We start from the raw sequence: 18281 nt of genomic DNA, 5'->3' as shown, positions 1-18281 counted from the left end.
CTCGCTCCCTGACTTGCACTTCCTGTCAGTCAGCGACTCTGTGACCAAAGCACAGGACCCTTCCCTGAACACTCCGGATCACCAGACAGTAAGGAGGAGAGACGGACGGACGGACAGACACGTGGACCGTGGGAGGGTGGGCATTAAGGGGGGCGGGGGGCAGTGTGAAAGCTTGAGAGCCTTACTTAGGTTCCAGAGCAACGTGTCTTCAGAGGAAGGTCTCGTGGTCATGGTTTTCTCAAGCGACAAAAATAACCATGCTCGCGGAGCACGTTAAGGTTTGGAAGTCACGTTATGGAACTTCTGTCACCTGAAACGTAGCAGGACCCTGGTAGTGTTAGCAGTGTTCTCTGCTCACAGGCCGGGCGGCGAAGGGCTGTGGCTCAGGCTCCCTCAGAGCCCTCAACAGCCCCCCGCCCCCCAGCACGCTCAGAGTTGCCACAGCCCGTGGTCTGTGCCTCTCTTGTGGCTCATCGAGGGCAGGCCCCGTGCCTTCTCCCGTTTCCCCTGGCCGGCCTGGCTCCCCCCGTACAACCAGGCGCGTTCCTGGCACGCACCGAGTGTCATCAATTCATGGCACTGACCCAAGCAGACGTCACACGAAGCCTCCCAGCCCCCCGTGGCTGCCGCATCCACCACCAGTCCACTCCCAGGGCTCATTCTTGCGAACACACTGAAACCAAACTGTCTTAGAAGGACTCGGGTGATGGCAACAAAGATAAGGGCCCAGAATCGGATACATTTCAGCCCTCTTTCCCCGCCAAAGCCACCCTGGCCAGGGTTCCAAGAAGTCTCAGGGAAGGAAGCTAGAGAGGGAAGAGAAGAAAGCGAGGCAAAGAGAGGCGGGCCACTGGCCGGTGAGGAACGCCGCCGAAGTCTGTGTTCGGCCCATTCCCTCTAAGCGCTGCCCGGCCGGCTGCCTGGGGGCTGGGGCATGAGAAAGGTGACACCAACAAAAATCAAGTTGAAAAGGAGGCCTCCTAAACTTGGTCTTAGGCTGAATGCTAAGGGAATAGATTTGAGGATTAATTTACCTTGTTGTTAGTCAAAAGGGGGCTTCGGATTTCTCCCCTGGGTGACCTAAGCTGTGATCTGTCTCTACGGCCCTCTGTTAATACTTCTTCCATTTGGGAGGAAATCACAGTGACTGGAGAAGCTCAATTTACTTCCTCTAATCTCTCGGCAGAGAAATGAAACAGACAACAGAATTTCTGCGGGACGCAGGGAGACCTGATAGGGACAAATCAATTGAAGAAAGCCATCTCTGTTTAGGGAGACCGCATCTTTAATCGTGGTAATCCCTTTAGCAAATTGCTTTCTCTGGTGACATTGCATACCTAATTGCAGTTTGCTCATTTTGATTTTTCCCTTTACGTCAGTTGCGTAGCCGCTTATGCAGTTGTGGACGCGCGGGCTGAGCAATGAACTTATTACTGGCATTAAGGATTCTCGGCCAACTGAGTCTCGGGACCAAAATGTCACCACTTTGGGAAGTGAATCAAAGGTCACCAGACAATTAGGTGTCCCTTAGCACCTCCTCAAAAGACCGCTTTTCCACCCCTTCATGATTAGGAGTCTCTTCTCTGAGAAGTTTTCGCAACATCCACCTAAAATTGTGAAAATAAAAATGAAAAAACCACAGCAAAATGGGTACGACCAGGGACTGTAGTGAAGTTTGCGTACTAGGATTTTGCTCCACAATCCAATTTCTGTGGCTTTGTGTAACAGCGCTTTTCTTGATGAACGCACTCTATTGCCAAGTGACATTCAGCGGTGGGTTACTGGACCTCCAGGTTGTCTTTATGACGCTGTGCCCAGCCAGATTTGTCATAGCTCGGAAAGCCATAGTTTGTTTCAAATGAATCTTTAAAAAAAAAAAATAGCTGTTGCATTAGGGTGATAACATTCTAAGATGGTTTTTCCCTAAAGATTTCTTAATGCCGTCCTATGTCTTGATAGTCTCTACATCATCTTTTTAAGAAAAAATACGTTAATTTCCTTTCCGTCCAATCTTCTCCAACCAGTCTTTCCCACTGTCCTGCAAGCTAGCTCCCATGCAACCTCCCTCGCTACATGCCAGCATTATCCTAGGAATCCATCTTCTAGAAATACACCAGGTATCCAAAACAGATAGTGTATGTCTGCAGATGTTCACTGTAGCGTTGTTTGGGCCAGGGAGGAAGGAGAAGCAAACTGAATGCCTCTCGGAGGGGGAACAGCTAATTGTGATATTCGTCCTGTGGGATTTCTTGCAGTCAGTAAAGGAATGGGGCCATTCTACATGTATTAATATACAAAGATTTCTCAGACGTTGTAGCATATGCATATGCATAGAAAGAACCAGTATTTCGTTATTTACCAGTAATTACCCCTGGGGAGTTATGGGAGGTGGGGGAAGTTGAAGAGGGGGCTTTCTTTGTTACTCTATCTACTCAGGTGTTGTTTGAGCCTTTTTGCTTCAAGAATGCATTCATGTGGTGAGTAGTTTAAAAATTAACAAAATAAAAGGACCCTATCCACCGTGCGGAGGATAGTTTGCATGAGGACAAAACCAGGAGGCTGCTAGTCCAGGTGAGAGATAGAGCATAATCTAAGCAGTCCCAATGGCAATGGAAAGGAATTCACAAAATAGTCAGAAAACAGAATTTCCCGGATGCGCTCATTAATTAGACCCGGAGGATGAAAAACGAGGAGGAATCTAGGGAGTCTTGCAGGTTTCGGGCTTGGGCAACTGGGTGGCCAGTAAGCGGATATCACCAAACCGGGAGGGGAAGGGGGCAAGGGTAGGGGGGATAGGATGGGAGGGCGCACCTAAGGGACTAGAGATGCTGCACTGTTTGTGGCTTGTTGGGTCTGAGTTGCCTGAGAGCCATCCAGGTAGAAATGGCCCGGGAGCAGGTAGATCTCTAGAGAGCTGTCTGAGCAAGAGAGAGATTTGGGAATCCTCAGTGATAGCTACAACCAGGGGCACTGAAGAGAACATGCGAGACGACTCGTAAAGAAGAGTGGAGGGCCAAAGAAGAGAGGAGGAAACACCCATCTTATTTAAGAAAAACAGCCTGAGGAATCCTCAGAGGAATCTGAGCAGGATCCCGAGAGGTAGAGTCCTGTCAGAAAACAAGGGGAGGCCGAGCTTCAAAATAGAGAGTGGCCAACGGTATTGGATGCTGCAAGAGAGCTCAAGAGGAAGAAGTAAAAAGACTCCATTGAAGGTTTAACTGTAAACTGGCATGAGGGATCTTACTGGGTATTGTGCTGATGAAAATGCTCTAAAATTGAATGCTGATGAGGTTGCACACCTGAATTCACTGAAACTCATTGAATCGTACACCGGCAATTTACTTGAAATGGGTGAATTGCATGGTATTTAAATAATACCTCAATAAAGTTGTTCAAAAGGTAAAAATGTAAAAAAATAATAACAATTCATCAGACTTTAGTTTGGGGCAAGCTAGTGCCAAGGGGAACTTTCCAGTCTAATCTCTTCTCCCTAACTGGTTCGGAAAACCCGGTGAAACAGAATGACAGGAATCAGGCGAGATTACTGACGCTACTTCCTGATCCCCTCCCATTCTCTTGCAGTATCAGAAACTACTTTACGTTTGATTTGCGTTTCACCAAGCAATGAATATCACTACCCCATTCCCTGTCTTCCTTTGGAAAATTGGAGAAAAGTCGCTGTGTTTACTTTCATTATTTTCTTAGCGTATATTACCAGAAGAAGTTTAGGGTGCCAGGCTGTAAGGCCTCGGTTTTGATCTTTTGTTGTTGTTGTTGATTGCATTTAATGTGTTTACACGTGGCTTCTTTATTGGCCACGCAAGACCTATTCACTCTGACATGCCATCATTGATTTCCTTTTTTTCCCCTAAGTGTTTATTTAAATTCTGGTTAGTTAACACACAGTGTAGTGTTAGTTTCAGGTGTACAGTATAACGATTCAACACTTCCATACATCACCCGGTGCTCATCACGACAAGTGCCCTCCTTAATGCCCATCACCTCTTGAACCCATTCCCCACCCCCCTCCTGTCTGATGGCCATCAGTTCGTCCCCTTGAAATCCCACCGTTTATTTTATGATGCCTCTGTTATGCCTATAGCTTGACACCTTGCTCCTCTCAGCCATTTCCTTCTTCACTTGATTTGGCCGGTAAGAAGATGTATTTATGTTGGTTGACGCGCACATTCGATGTATTCTGCGGATAGGTAAAGACCATGCCAAAAATTCCTGTCCCTTCTTAGTTGTAAGGAGCCGGGGCCACCCTTGACTCGACTTTTATTAAAGCATTCGTTTCTTGCTAGTTGCATCTTCTTTTTATTTTGGTTTAACATCTTCCTGCTGCTTTTTCGACTCCTCCTTAGTGATCTGGCTGCCCCACTCTTTGTAGTAGAATTTTCCTTGTTACATCTTTATAGCTGTGGGTTTGGGCCACTTGGCATCTTTTTACCTTTCCTGGCCTCCCTCTGGACTTGCCTACTTTGTTCTAATGCCCACAGAGCTATTTGTATGAGGACCATCCAGCTTTTTCTCCTCAGCTGCCTTCCCCCTGGGTCCTTCAGACTTATGTCCTAATCATGTGCCCAGAATGGCTTTTCTCCATCTGATGCCTCTTCTTTTCTTCCTTTGGATCCTGGTACCATTACGTAGCCGCACTGAGCAAGATGTCTACCCCCTGTACGTTACTGCTAATTATCTTCTATTGGTAGGGAAAAAATTCAGTGTAAACATTTCCTGAGTTCCTTGCTTCACCTTCTGCAGAGGTGGTGACCTCTTTGGCCACCCCGTACCCTGTACGTGCATTTCATATTGCCTGATAAATATTCACACTGCTCCCTTAAAATTATGTCTTGGTCGATAGCTCCTTGGCGCAAACGTAAAGCCCTCCTCTCTAAGCTCGCCATGGTCTCCAAAAGACGGCATCCCTTTCTTTGGGAGAGGTTCCAAAGATGCCTCTTTAGATTCCTCTCCACAGAGTATCTGTGTCAAAGGGAGGAATGCAAAGGTCACTTTGACCCTGTCCCTTCACCCTTTTCCCTGCCACGAGACCTCTAAAGACCGAAATGAAATCCTAGAACCTCAGGGCTGGAAGGGCCACCGAAAGCGATTTAGCTTCACCCTCATTCCATGTTTGAACCCCTTTACCAATATCTCTACCAGATGGCTGTCCCAGCTCTCCTGGACCGCCTCCAGAGATAGAGCTCACTGTCTAGGGGCAGCCTGTGCAATTTTCAGATTGCACTAGCCGTTAGAAAGCTCTTTATTGAAGCCCAAACCATTTTCCCCTGGGGAGAAAGACAAGGCCGTGAAATAGCAGCAACTGAACCGGCGTGGCGGGGCGCCTGGCTGGCTCCATCAGCGGAGCGCGCGACCCTTGATCTCAGGGTCGTGAGTTCGAGCCCCACGTTGTGTGTAGAGATGACTTAGGATAAAATGGCGTGGCTATGGAGCCGGAAGATTCTGAGATAGAGAAGGGAAATCACAGAGAGGGCATGAGTTGAGGGGATCAGGCAGGACCAGAGAAATGGCGCTGAGCGGTGACCGGGTGGGATTGAAAGGTTAAGGAAGGGGGTATTGGAACTGCTTCTAAAACAAATGGAACCCTGGTGAGAGGCTGAAATCAAAGTGGGAAGGAACAGAAAAGCATCTTTACGATTCAAAGCCCATCTGAGGATCCCACCCTTGCCCTTTGCCTGAGGATATGGAAAACGTCACAGTGGAGACCGGAGACCGTGGGAGTGGAGCGGTGACTAGACAGAAGAGGAGAGAATACTTGGACACGGGAAGAGTTTAAAGAGCAATGGGGAGGGAGGGCAAAGTGACCGGAGAGATGGAAGAGGGGGAAAATGAAAACATGGAACTTTCAGGTTAAGGAATTGTATTTCTCCCCGTGCCACCACGTCATTGTATTTTCCTGGCAGCGATCCCACAGACCTCTGCGAGGGGAGAGGGTGCCGGCGTGTGTTCCTGCAGGGACTGAAGGCTTATTGCTGCGACCTGTTACAGCCAGGCAAGAAGACGAAGCTGTATTTTGACGTCACACAGCCAGGCGCTGACATTTCCATCACGGGCAGCCCCTGGGCTTGGGCATCGGTGGTGATGTAAAGGGCAGGGTGTGGCCCAGGGGTGGGTGGATCTGGAGGCAGAGGCCGGCGTCAAAGGTATGGGAACCCAGTCGTGAAGTTTCCAAGCAAGAAATAAACGGAACCCGCTCACCAGAAAACCCGGTTCCTGCCCAGCGTGGCACACGGAATGCTGGCGTGTGTCAGCTGCTCACATAGCAGGGCATCAAGTTCCAGGCAGCAAAAGGGAATGAGAAAGTAATCTTTGTAGATCCCAGCCACCCTGAGCGCAGTGAACTGATGCTGGGGGTAATGAGAACTGGCTGTTGTCGGAAGGGCTTTGGAATCCAGGGGTCAGGGTGCGAGCCCTGCCATTTGCTTCCTGGGCCACCCCACCACTGGCCTTGCCTTTGTCTTGTCTTCACCGTGGCTCAGTGGGACTCTTTCCCCTAGGGAAATCATCCGTTAGTGGGGATAGACTCTTCGGGAAGGGAGTCTGCCAAGCTAGTAGCCCTCGGTAGACTGAGGACAACGTGTGTGTGCGTCCTGCCGTTGATTCGTGCATTCATTCAGTCGGTCAGCTAACAAGCGTGTGTGTAAGCATCTGTGCTAGCCAGGTGCTGTGTGGCAGCTACAGGGAGGAAAGAGATTGATTTCTTGCTTTGATAGGGCTTATGGTCTAGCTAAGGACAGGAGCGTAGAAATCACTAACTTTCCTATGAGACAAATTGAAAGGAATGCCATAATAGAAATGCAATCCAATTAATAGCCAGAGAGAGAGGTGATTAATTTTGGCTGGGGCGAGATGAGAAGGCTTCCTGGAAGAGGTATCATGTAAGCTGAGACCTGAAAGAGAAAAACAGAGAGAGAGAGAGAGAGAGAGAGAGAGAGAGAGAGAGAGAGAGAGAGAGACTGAGACCATCCCAGGCTGAGGGAACAGCACGGAGAAAGACATGGAAACTTCAAAGAACTTGCCTTTTCCAGCAAATGAATGGGACGGTATGACTACACTCCATGGTACTTGGAGAAATATATGGGCAGTTGAAACTAGAAAGCAAGACGAGATGAGATGGAGACGTTCATAAATGCCATGCTAAGGAAATAGGACTCGATCCCACATCCAGTAAGGAGCCATCGAAGGATTCTGAGGAAGAGAGAAATGTGACTCAACCCATGATTTAGGAAAAAGCATGTCGTCTTGTTCCTGCCATCCCAGAATAGAATGGTCTTTCCTGGATAGCGGTGGGCCATTGGATTGGAATGGGTATCGTATTTAGCTGGGATGCTGAGGACTCCAGGGAGGTGTGGAAGGGGAGAGGGGCCGAAGGAAAAGAGAGAAATGGCCAGCGTCCAAGGACAGAGGAGAGAGCGCCTGTGTGGGTGTGGGATCAGGTACTCCCTGACAGTCCAGACCTAAAGATGGGAAGGTAGGAAGATGGATCCAGGAGGACAAGGTGTTCTTCCAAGTAAATTGAGGGGAAAGTAATCTCAATTCCCCGATCCCATTGATGATGATGGAGGCATTTCACAACTGGAGAGATTTTGAGGAAGAAATTCAGGTGGAACAACTTAAGGAAGGTTTTCATCTGTCATTTGGGAGGACACCTGCCTGCTGATGACTTCTGGCCTGCAATGTTCCCACATCCAGGCTGAGTGTTTTCAGGGACTGGAGCCATTTTGACCCATTGGCTCTCGTACCCATTTTCTTTGCTGTTGGGCATTGACAGGACGTTGCAAACATTTTAGTTATCAGGTACATTTTTTGGCAAGATCCACCGTGGCTTATTAAAAATGGAATATTACTAAGCTTTGGGTTTTCCCATCTAAGTATGTCTAAAGCTTTACCCCAAATGCCATCACAGTGCTTTTCATTGAGCATCTTGGAGCCTGGGCTTCAAGGTACCATAAGGCCCCTCCCTCACTCTGTGACACCTCGCCAGCAATTGGATGTGGCTACAATAAAAGACATTTTGTGTTTTCCTTCTATGTCCTCAAAGCCCAGTGATGCATACCTCTGTAGCTGCATCGTGCCTGACATTTATTTTATAAACAGAGCTCCGTGAATCTAAACCATTAACTGCTTTTTTAAGTAATGAGGCCAGAGTGCATCCTTTAATTGATTTTTTTTTTAATATGGTTTAGCAGCTTAGCATCATCTGTGTGAGCCACAAAAATAAATGTAATCTTGCTGAGATGGTATACAAATTTCTCTTCAGCAATTGGTCTCCAGTGAAAATCCTTGACAAAAGCTCCCCTCTTCCTCCATTCCCAGTTGAGGAGCCACATCTGCAATTCTAGGGTAGTGTTAAATATCCATTCAATTTCATTCTTCTGGACAACTTGACTTTCTTTTTCCTTTTTTGTTTTTTTTTAACATTTATTTATTTATTTTCAAGAAACACAGGGCGTGAGCAGGGGAGGGGCAGAGAGAGAGGGAGACACGGAATCCGAAGCGGGCTCCGGGCTCCGAGCTGTCAGCACAGAGCCCGACGCGGGGCTCGAACTTACGAACCGTGAGATCATGACCTGAACCGAAGTTGGCCGATTAACTGACTGAGCCATCCAGGCGCCCCTGGACAACTTGACTTTCAAAGCACTGAAGGGGTATCATTGGGGGGTGGATGCTGTTGTTATAGGGTACATTCACACACTCACCCCTCTCCGAAGTAAGACACTAGAGTTGCAATGCAAGTCCCTTCAGGAACTGGCATGTGCCCCAAACGCCACTGTCTTTTGGTTTCTATAGTTTTTTTCTTTTAATCGTGGTAAAATATGTGTAACGTGTAAAGTATTAAGTGTGCAATTCAGTGACATTAATTACATTCAAAATGGTGTGCAACCATTACCACTCTCCAAAATTTGCTTATTCTGCCTATTTCTATTTCATGTCATGGAGTCATAGAGTGAGTAGTATTGTGTGACTGGCTTTTCACTCAGCATGTCTTCAAGTTTTACCCATGCTGCGGCACGTATCGGCACCTCGTTCCTTTCGATAGCTAAACGATATCCATCGTATGAATGTGCCACCTTTTGTTCGTTCATCCACCGATGGACACGTGGGCTGCTTCCACCCTTTGGCCATCGCGAATAATCTGCCGTAGACATGGGTGTGCAGGTATCTGAGTGTCTGCTACACGCTGCCCGTGTAGCAGGGATAACAAGAATACGGCATTTCCAAAAGCCGTCTCGAGTTGGCGCTCTGCAGGCACCTTCTGACGAGGCGTGGCAGCACAGACGAGTTAGGTATTGTGACAGGATACCTCAGGCCCCGTCGGGGTGACGGCACCTCGTTGCATTCACTCTCAAACTTCTCCGAAGGCTGATCAGCGTTCAGGGAACCCGTAGTACCTCCCGCTCTCTCCTCAACTCAGTACTGTCTGGTTTTTCACCCAACCACCCTGCTGAGCGTCTCTCGGCAATCTCCTGGAACCATCTGGTTGACACATCGGGTAGCTGCTTCTTAGTCCTTACTTTGCTTAACCTCTCAGTAAACAGTGGGCCATGCCACCCCTCCCCTCTTTCCAACGTTCTCTTCCCTTGCCTTCTCGAAGCCCGTTCTCATCATCTTTTCCCCTGGAGCTTGCAGAGCAGTGTCTCTGTCCCATGGCATGAGGTAACTTCTCCTGTGGGAAGTGAAGGCTTTGATGAGGTATGATTCCCGTGGAGCCGTCCGGCAGCTTCGGGTCAGAAGGATCTGTCAACATGAGATCCGCAGAAGGCGGCGGTAATTCTGGGGCTGGCTTAGGAGGGCCAGCGCCCACGCCACCCACTCGTACTATCAGGGTTTCTAGGACACGGTTGTTCTGCTGCTGGGAATGTGGCTTGACTCATGACGTACCTAGAGAGGCACGGTGGTGGCCCCTGTCACAATCAGATTCTGTAGTCAAATGGTTTAATTTCCAAAGGGGTTAAGTGATATTTTCGTTTCTCCCTTTCTTAATGGCTCATGGCGGTAGCGAAGCATCGGTAGTCGTCGAACCTCCTGGAAACCGTTTTGTATCCATAAACTTAGCAGTCTGAGCCCCAGTTAAGGGCAGTTACCGTGGCGTTCCTCTCAACAAGGAAGTTGCCGTAGAAAAGCCTACCTGAGGTCATTAATCAGGAGTATGTGAATCCAAGCGTCCAGCTTTGAGTACTGTAGGAAGCCCGGCTGACTCAAGTATCCTCACAGTGCTTTGAAGACCTTCCAACCGAAGCACCCCGTACATGGGCGAACAGAGCGGACACCCGTTCCGGAGGACCTCGGACATGACCCGAAGGTCCTAGTAAACGTGAAATAATTTATGAAGTCTTAAACGTGTTTGCAAACGGTACGTTTCTTTTTTGGTTTTTTTCTTTTTAATCTATTTATTTCTGAGAGACCGCGAGAGCGAGCAGGGGAGGGTCAGAGAGAGAGGGAGACGGAGTCCCACACAGGCTCCACGCTGTCAGCACAGAGCCCGACGTGGGGCTCCCTCTCGAAAACTGTGAGATGGTGACCTGAGCCGAAATCAAGAGTTGGATGTTCGACGCGCTGAGCCACCCAGGCGCCCCGTGCATCGTTAGTCTTCTACTCCCTCATACGGCCTTGCGTGGTTTAGTATAAGATGGTGTGCTTTTCCCTCCCGTATCTTTAGGAAAGAAAGCATGCCATGGCTTTGTGTACCCACAGCCCGCTGCAGTGTAACCTGAAGCCACAGCTACCCCGGATCGAGCGACAGAAGCCACCTTAGGAGAGGCCACGCCTCTACTGATGGGGAAAGCCACCGTATTTTTCCACATCCCATCATTGTGACTGAGGACGTTGGCAGCTGGCCCGGGCTGTCGGAAATGCAGTGAGCATCTCCTCGCCCAGCCCTCTTCCAGGAGAGGCCGTTGGGTTATTCCCAGAACTTACAGTCACTTCGCACACAAAATGGGCAACTCACTTGCGCGCCGCGAAGGCGTATCGTGAAACGGGCCCGTTCCGAAAGGGGTCCCAGTAGACCAGTTAAGACCCGGAGGCCCCCAGATGGGCCGGCTTCCCCCTGCCCGACCTGCGAAGCAGAGAACCTAGACTCCCGGAGGCCCCCGGGGTCATGAACAAAGTCACTTTCTTCCGCTTTCAAACCCAGGTGGTCGTTCGGCACCCGAAAGCTCACAGAGGAGCGGGGCTCGATGTGGCGGGACGGAGGGTGGCGTTGACGGGAAGGGCGAGGAAAAGCAAGATGGGTCGGGGATTCTCAAGCGAGTGGCAGCGCCCGAGGGCGGCCGTGAGTGGCCGGCGGAGTGAGCAGTAGCGCGGGGAGCACGCTTTGTGCCGACGTTTCCCCGCTTTTAGCGTCCGGGGTCCGCCAGGCGACGGGCCGAAGGTTTCACACGGTCCTGCCTCGGGAGCCAACCGTGCACGGCAAGCGCGAAGCGCGGGGATGGCGGCGTCGCTCCGCTGCTCCGTCGGGGCCGGGCTGAAGCCATCTGCCGCCGCAGGCTTGGCAAGGAAGAGCCCCCCAAGCCTGGCTCAGTGGCAGCGCTCTCTCCCCTGAATTTTGATGGCAGCTCTCCTTCCAGGCTGCCCTGGGAGGCCCGCCCGCTGGCGCGGGCGAGGCCCGGCAGCGGCGTGCCGCTGTCCTCGGGGGCCCGTGCGGTCCGAGGGTGAGCGTTTGCGTCCCGTTACGCACTCGAGACCCCAGCGGCTTCGGAGGAGCCCGCGGGCTTGTCTCACTGGCCGACAGATCTTCCGGCGCCGCCCGTGCGCGCCTGCTCGGTGCACCCCGGGGTCCGGCCACTTCTCCCCCGAAGCTTCGCGTGTCCTGGCTTCAGCGCCAGTCGTTACGCCACGATTTAAAGAAAACCGCGGTCCGGCGCACGTCTGTGTATTGCCGGCGTCTCTTATGCAAGGTTAGATCGGCTCCAGCAGAAGGAGGATGCAGAACTTGGTAGCCGATGAACATCACCAGAAAAACTCACATCCAAAGAGAAGCGGCTTGCTTATGGGGGTTCTGCTGGGGACAGAGCCGCTTGGCTGGTGTGGGTAGAGGGAGGACGGCAGCCTGGCGAAGACCGTGTCCCCCACTTGGGCTCCGGGAGCACGGTGATCGGAGGGAAATAAAACCAGAAGGGAACGGAGAGTTCATCCAGTCCAGCGCCCTGATTGGGGCAGAAGGAATGGCAGACGCTCAGAGTAGAGGGAAATGAGTTGCCATAGTTCTCCTTTGGCAACTAGTGGCTGAGCCAGGGCTCCAGACTCTGCGGGTGGGACAGCCTTTCTTAGGGACTCCACTGGGCGACTCTGAGTAACTAAGGCTGGAGGGTTCCCCACTGAGTGCTTTGCGCAACTCAGAAAAACTTTTCAACGCAAAGCTCAGCCCTTCATGACTGACAGCTGTTGTAAAGGGATTATCTAGGGGCGCCTGGCTGACTCAGTCAGTAGAGCACGTGACTCTTGATCTCGGGATTGCGAGTTCAAACCCCACACTGGGTGTAGGGTTTACTTAGGAAAAGAAATAAATGAAGAGATTACCTAATCTGCAGCACTAAGGAGGGCAAAATGAGAGTCAGAGCTGAGTGTGTAATTAGTACAAATTGTTGGCTCTACCCTCTAGGTGTAGTTAAAGTGATTACACATAGAAGCCAGTTTCTGGGTTTAGCGTGAGATCTCCTCGCTGGCCTAAAACGTTTCACTGACAATCGCGTGGTAGAAACAATTTGTGTGCGTTTTCTAGTATGTACCTAATAGAGCAAAGATATATTCTGGAAAATCACTGATAAACGAAGACATGAATGATTGAAAAGAGAATGGTTTAAGGGGTGCCTGGGTGGCTCAGCTGGTTAAGCATCCGACTTTGGCACAGGTCATGATCTCATGGTCCGTGGGTTCGAGCCCCATTTCGGGCTCTGTGCTGACAGCTCAGAGCCTGAAGCCTGCTTCGGATGCTGTGTCTCCCTCTCTCTCTGCCCTTCTCTCTCTGTCTCTCTCTCTCTCAAGAATAAATAAGCATTAAAAAATAATTTAAAAAGAGAATGATTTCAAATGATTGTCATAATAGATCTAGTTTGTAGCAAAATGAGAAGGTTTTGGTATGGTGTAGATTTAGCTCTTTTGTAGGTTTGGTTTTTTTAAGTTTATTTATTTGGAGAGGGAAAAAGAGTGCATGCATGTGCACAATGGGGAGGGAAGAGAAAGGAAGAGAGAGAATCCCAAGCAGGCCCTGATGTGGGGCTCGAACCCACAAACTGCGAGACCATAACCTGAGCTGAGATCAAGAGTCAGGTGCTCCTGAGCCACCCAGGTGCCCCACTCTTTTGTAGGTTTTTTTTTTTTAATTGTATCTGCTACTGGCTGATCTCCAGATAGTTTTTCCACAGGCTTCTTGTGTTTTCTAAGATGTCTGACAATCTCTCCCACTTAGGGCTGTCCTACAAACCGTTAACAATGATCTTCCTAAAAAACACAGATCAGACTGTGATTTTCTTACTTTTAAAAACCTTCAGTGGCTCCCTATTGCCCACAGAGTGAAGTCTTAGCATTCCCAATCCATCATGATTTGGCCCTTACTTGTCCTTCCTGCCTTACCTCTCTCCCCCTGAGCATGCCCTACCTGCACTCCCTAATATTGGTGGTTTCGCTCAAGGTGAACCCCCTGCCGGAAATGAATGACCAACTCATTCAGCTCTGCCGTAGTTCCATCCATCCTTCGTGGTGTAGATTATATCCCAGTTGTTCTGAGAAGTCTTCCCAGATCCTTCTATTTGGAGATGTCTCTCCCCAACGTATTCTGCTTGTGCCTCTATCTGAGCCCTCATGACCTTCTGCCAAGTATCTGGTTGGTTTGTGTATTAGTCTGTTTTCCTTGCCAGAGGGCGGGATTCCTAAAGGCAGGCACTAAGTCTTTCTCCAACCTTCTAGCTCAATGCTTGGGACCTTGTAGGCTACCATTAAGTTTGTTGAATTAAACTGGATTATAACCCCCCCCCCCCATCCAGGGTTGTCCACATTCATCTTTTTTTTTTTTTAATTTTTTTTTTGACGTTTTTTAATTTATTTTTGAGACAGAGAGAGACAGAGCATGAATGGGGGAGGGGCAGAGAGAGAGGGAGACACAGAATCAGAAGCAGGCTCCAGGCTCCAAGCCATTAGCCCAGAGCCTGATGCGGGGCTCGAACTCACAGACCGTGAGATCATGACCTGAGCTGGAGTCGGACGCCCAACCGACTGAGCCACCCAGGCGCCCCTGTCCACATTCATCTTTGACCAAAACTGGTCTTTCCTCTATCTCCTATAATGCTTCATCGTCATACTAAGCTGTCCCCTTTGTCACTAATCTCCATGATGGTGGCCCAGGCCCAGAATGTGTCTTTGGTGAGACTCGCATCAATGTAAGCCATAAAAGCCCAGCCGTACAGCCGTAGGGTTGCTGCTGTTAGACGGGGAGCCTCACGAAACCTTTAGCCACAGCTTCGGAAGCATACAGAGGTATTCCGAATATTCCCGGGGGCCCTTTGGAGATGGAAAACTCAGGCCAGCTTTGTGCTTGGGGAATCGAATAGCCCTGACCATCATTGCTGATTTCTTCAGAGAAATAGAAGTGACATAATTTCCATTTTCGGTCCTCAAACCCAGAGCTCTTTTCAGAATTGCACAAAGCTTAATAATGCTACTCAAAAAAGTATGCGATCACTTTCACGTGGAAACACTGGACTCTTCTCACGCTTTTGAGAAGTTCTCTTTGGCAGTACGTATTTTCCTAATCAAGGTGGATTTTTTTTTATTCAAGAAACAAATACATTGCTACTTAAATCGCTACAGTCTATTTGATACACAAAATTGTTCAAGAGGTGGCATAGCTTCGTGTGAAGTTTCAGAGTCAGACCTGTGTTCAAATAGCACCTCTGTCACTTACCAGCTGTGCAGATATGGGCAAAAAAGTAACCTGGGTTGGAGCTTCCTCATCAGTAAAATGGGAATCATAACGGCTACCTTGCAACACTGTTGAGGAGCTTAAATTAAATGAGATAACGTATGTAAATATCTTAGTACAGTGCCTGGCACACAGTGAGGACTCACTAACTGGTAGTCCTTTTTATGATTCCCAAACAAAGGGTCCAAGAGATAAAAATAACAAAAGAGGTCTTTGGTGGCACAGGAGATTAGAAACTACCAGACTTGGCGTCTGCCGGGCTTACCGTCACTGCTCTAGTACACGAAACCGTTCAGTGTTCCCGGATTATTTGAAGAGCAAAACAAATAGCACAGGGGCCCGGTGGTAACATTAATAGATGTTGTTTCATCTTGACGTTGGGCAAAGGGAATATCCGGAAAAGGAATCTGGAAGCAAGGCTCAGAGTTCTGTCATTCAGGTCAACCCTAAAAATACTCCCCTGCATTTAAGTTGAGAAGTTGCCTCGAGACTCAAGGCTGCGCTTTCAACAGATAGAGCCATATGTGTTCTCAGCTTTGGTGAAATCCGATCATGACCTGAGCCCGTGCTGACCTCGGCCTTGCCTGTGTGCTCTGCATAGTTCAGCTTTCAGAGAAAGACGTCTGACCTCCAAACAGAGCACTGCTCTTTGTTTTTTTCTTCTTTTTATTTTCTTTGTATGTATTTATTTTACAGGGAGAGGGAATCCAGATTATAGTCTGGTGAGTCGCTTTTCCCTGGGTAAGAGGGTTCCCTGGAAAATTGGATTTGAATTCTTACTGGCCCTCAAGGCAAAAAACTTTCTCAGCTTTAGAGAAGCAGAATGTAGTCAGATTCATATATGTGAAAAGTTTCTTGGTACGGCAATGAAAAGCAAGTGTACTTAACAACAAAACAGAAACATTGTATCAAATATGATCGGCAAAGGATTCAATAAAATATATATTCCAATGAATAGGAAAAACCTTAATACCTGTCAGATAAAAAGGCGAAGGATATGAACCCTTAAGCGTTAAGAAACGTAACTAGTAAACTAAGGCAGAGCAAAAGTTGATCTGTGCAGCAATCAAATACATACAATTAATGAAACCTTGATATATCATCGAATGCTGACCACGTTATCTTTTTGCAAATGAGGCCGGTAAGTCGCTTTTCTCATCATTGCCGGTGGCATTAGAAACTACAGTAGCCCTTTTGGAGAGGAGTGTTGCAGTCTGTGTAATCCCCCCTGGCTTTGATCACCTTGACCTTGCTGCCTGCTCTAACCATTGCCAGCTTCAGAGCAGCCCCGGGCCCTGGCGCTGCTCTGCAGGCATCCTGGACCAGCTGAGTCCCCACACTGTCTTCCTGTGACTTACTGTTTCATCCCTTGTAAGAGGAGCTCTTCCTTCCCCTTCCTTCCTTCCCTCTGTAGAATCCCAATCATTTCCTCTGTGCCTTTTGCTCTGCATCTCAGTGTCCCCAAGGGATCTTTCCAGCTCCGCTGGCCACAGGACAGTTGGCTGCTGAGGGCACTCACATCGCATCACCTTCCCAAGCTATTGAAATAGCCACATTGGCGACAGAGTCTAGAAAAGCCACGGGAGTAGAATTGAGTTCTAAATCTGGAAAAGCAAATCTGAAAGAAACTGACCTCTGCTCCAGGGTTGGCCGTCTTGAATCTCCTGATACACCATTATCTACTCAGATTTGCCTTCTGAGAGATGTTCAAATTAGGCCGACGTCAACATCCCAATTTCTTTTTCAGAATCGTGAGCATATCTCATAAATGGTGGGTGGTCAAAGAAGGAAAGCCCTTGCCCTTCAGCCTCTCCTTGGTCTTTGCTTAGTATCAGTTTAAATCCTATGCATTAGATTGATTTTGCTGTGTGTGTGTGTGTGTGTGTGTGTGTGTGTGTGTGTTTTGAGGGGTGGCATAAAAAGACGACCGCAAAGATCGGAGAAGAAATATTTGGGAAAAATAAACAACTTTTAATGGCAAACTACACTGTCTTGACTCTAATTCAAGCAAGGTTCCCAGGAGAAAATCTATGGGGCGCAGGGCCCAGGAAAGTCACACTGGGGGTCTGCAACGTCTCCCAGCCCTCTGACACATGTACACACAAGGGCACACACATAGTCACCCCCCACCCCCCAGCACCTTACATTTTAATACCGGTGAGATGTGGTGAAAATGACCTTCCAGCACAGCCTTGCCTGCGGGGAGATGTTACAAAGTGCCAGTGTGCCCCCTTGGGTGTGAGTGGAGCCAAAGGGGGGGGGAGAAGTCAGCCTCTCCCCGTTGGTGTGACCTCTGCAAAGAGCCCCTCTAGCCATCCCCTTCCGCTGGGGGGCCGCACCACCCCCCGGCACCTCCCCATCTCCTGGCAGCCATGCTTTCCACGAGAGCTGGGGCATCCCAACATTCCAGACAGATGCTGGAGTCACGGCTGGCCCACAGCTGATGCTCTCCTGTATTTCACCTTCTTCTTTTCTTTCGGCAGAACTGGCTTACGATCTGGATGTGGATGATGCTCCTGGAAACAAGCAGCACGTGAATCAGAAGGACAATGAGATAGCGGCCTCTCACAACCTGGGGAGCGGCCACTTCCCCCTGAAGGTTCTAACCAGCTTGGCGATCTGTGTGGCGTGGTTTTTCTTCCCGGTGCACTGACTTCCTAGTGCACCGCACACGTGCTGCCCTTCAGCACCCTGTGGTCCCCCCCTAGAAGGGGACCCACCTTCTTCTTTTTTTCTATTTTTTTATCTTGTATACCTCCTCCGGCCATTAAGTAGAAGACTAACCGCGTGTGACGTTTTCGAAAATCAAATGGCGTCTTTGAGGAAGGTAAATTTTAGTGGTAGTGTAGATCGTCTTTTTGCAAAGAAAAAAAAAAAAAACACTCAAGTTGTGCCAAATTATTTTCCTATGTTTGGCTGCTAGAACATGGTTACCATGTCTTTCTCTCTCCGTCTCTCTCTTTCTCTTTCCCTTTGCATGGATTTCTTTGGAAAAAAAAAAATAATAAATGCTCAAATAAAAGTGCCTCGGGTGTTTTTTGTAAGCCCGTGTACACGGCGACCGTGTGGGGATTCTCCTCCTCCTCACCCAGCTTTCTGTTCGGCAGGGGAAAATCCCATCAGGTGTCAGTGAGGTCCTTCGGCCCCACCTCCTTGCCCACCTTTTGACTGGGTAGGAGTCCTGGCCCCCGGCCCCAGTCAGAGCCGCCCCTGGCAAAACACTCCCGGTGCATAATCTGCACGTAGAAATCTTGGAGTGTCGTAGAGTATGTTTCTTGCCTTTGAGACCAAAGGTGTCCCAGAAAGTTCCTATCTCCATTGACAAATTTCCCTCTGCTGAAAA

The 18281-nt window shown here is 49.1% G+C and overlaps 1 protein-coding gene across 1 annotated transcript in view; it reads left to right on the top strand.

Annotated features, from left to right (window-relative positions):
- Window positions 1-17940, top strand: part of GPC3 (glypican 3) — a 422120-nt gene extending 404180 nt beyond the window's left edge. Inside the window, exon 8 of the mRNA XM_042974938.1 lies at window positions 17422-17940. Within this exon, the coding sequence (XP_042830872.1) occupies window positions 17422-17591 (170 nt within the window). The 3' untranslated portion in view covers window positions 17592-17940. The remainder of the gene's footprint in view (window positions 1-17421) is intronic.
- Window positions 17941-18281: the final 341 nt, after the last annotated feature.

The sequence above is a fragment of the Panthera tigris genome, chromosome X, assembly GCF_018350195.1.
Source record: "Panthera tigris isolate Pti1 chromosome X, P.tigris_Pti1_mat1.1, whole genome shotgun sequence".
Taxonomy (NCBI): domain Eukaryota; kingdom Metazoa; phylum Chordata; class Mammalia; order Carnivora; family Felidae; genus Panthera; species Panthera tigris.
This window is presented reverse-complemented; position numbering and strand designations above follow the sequence as displayed.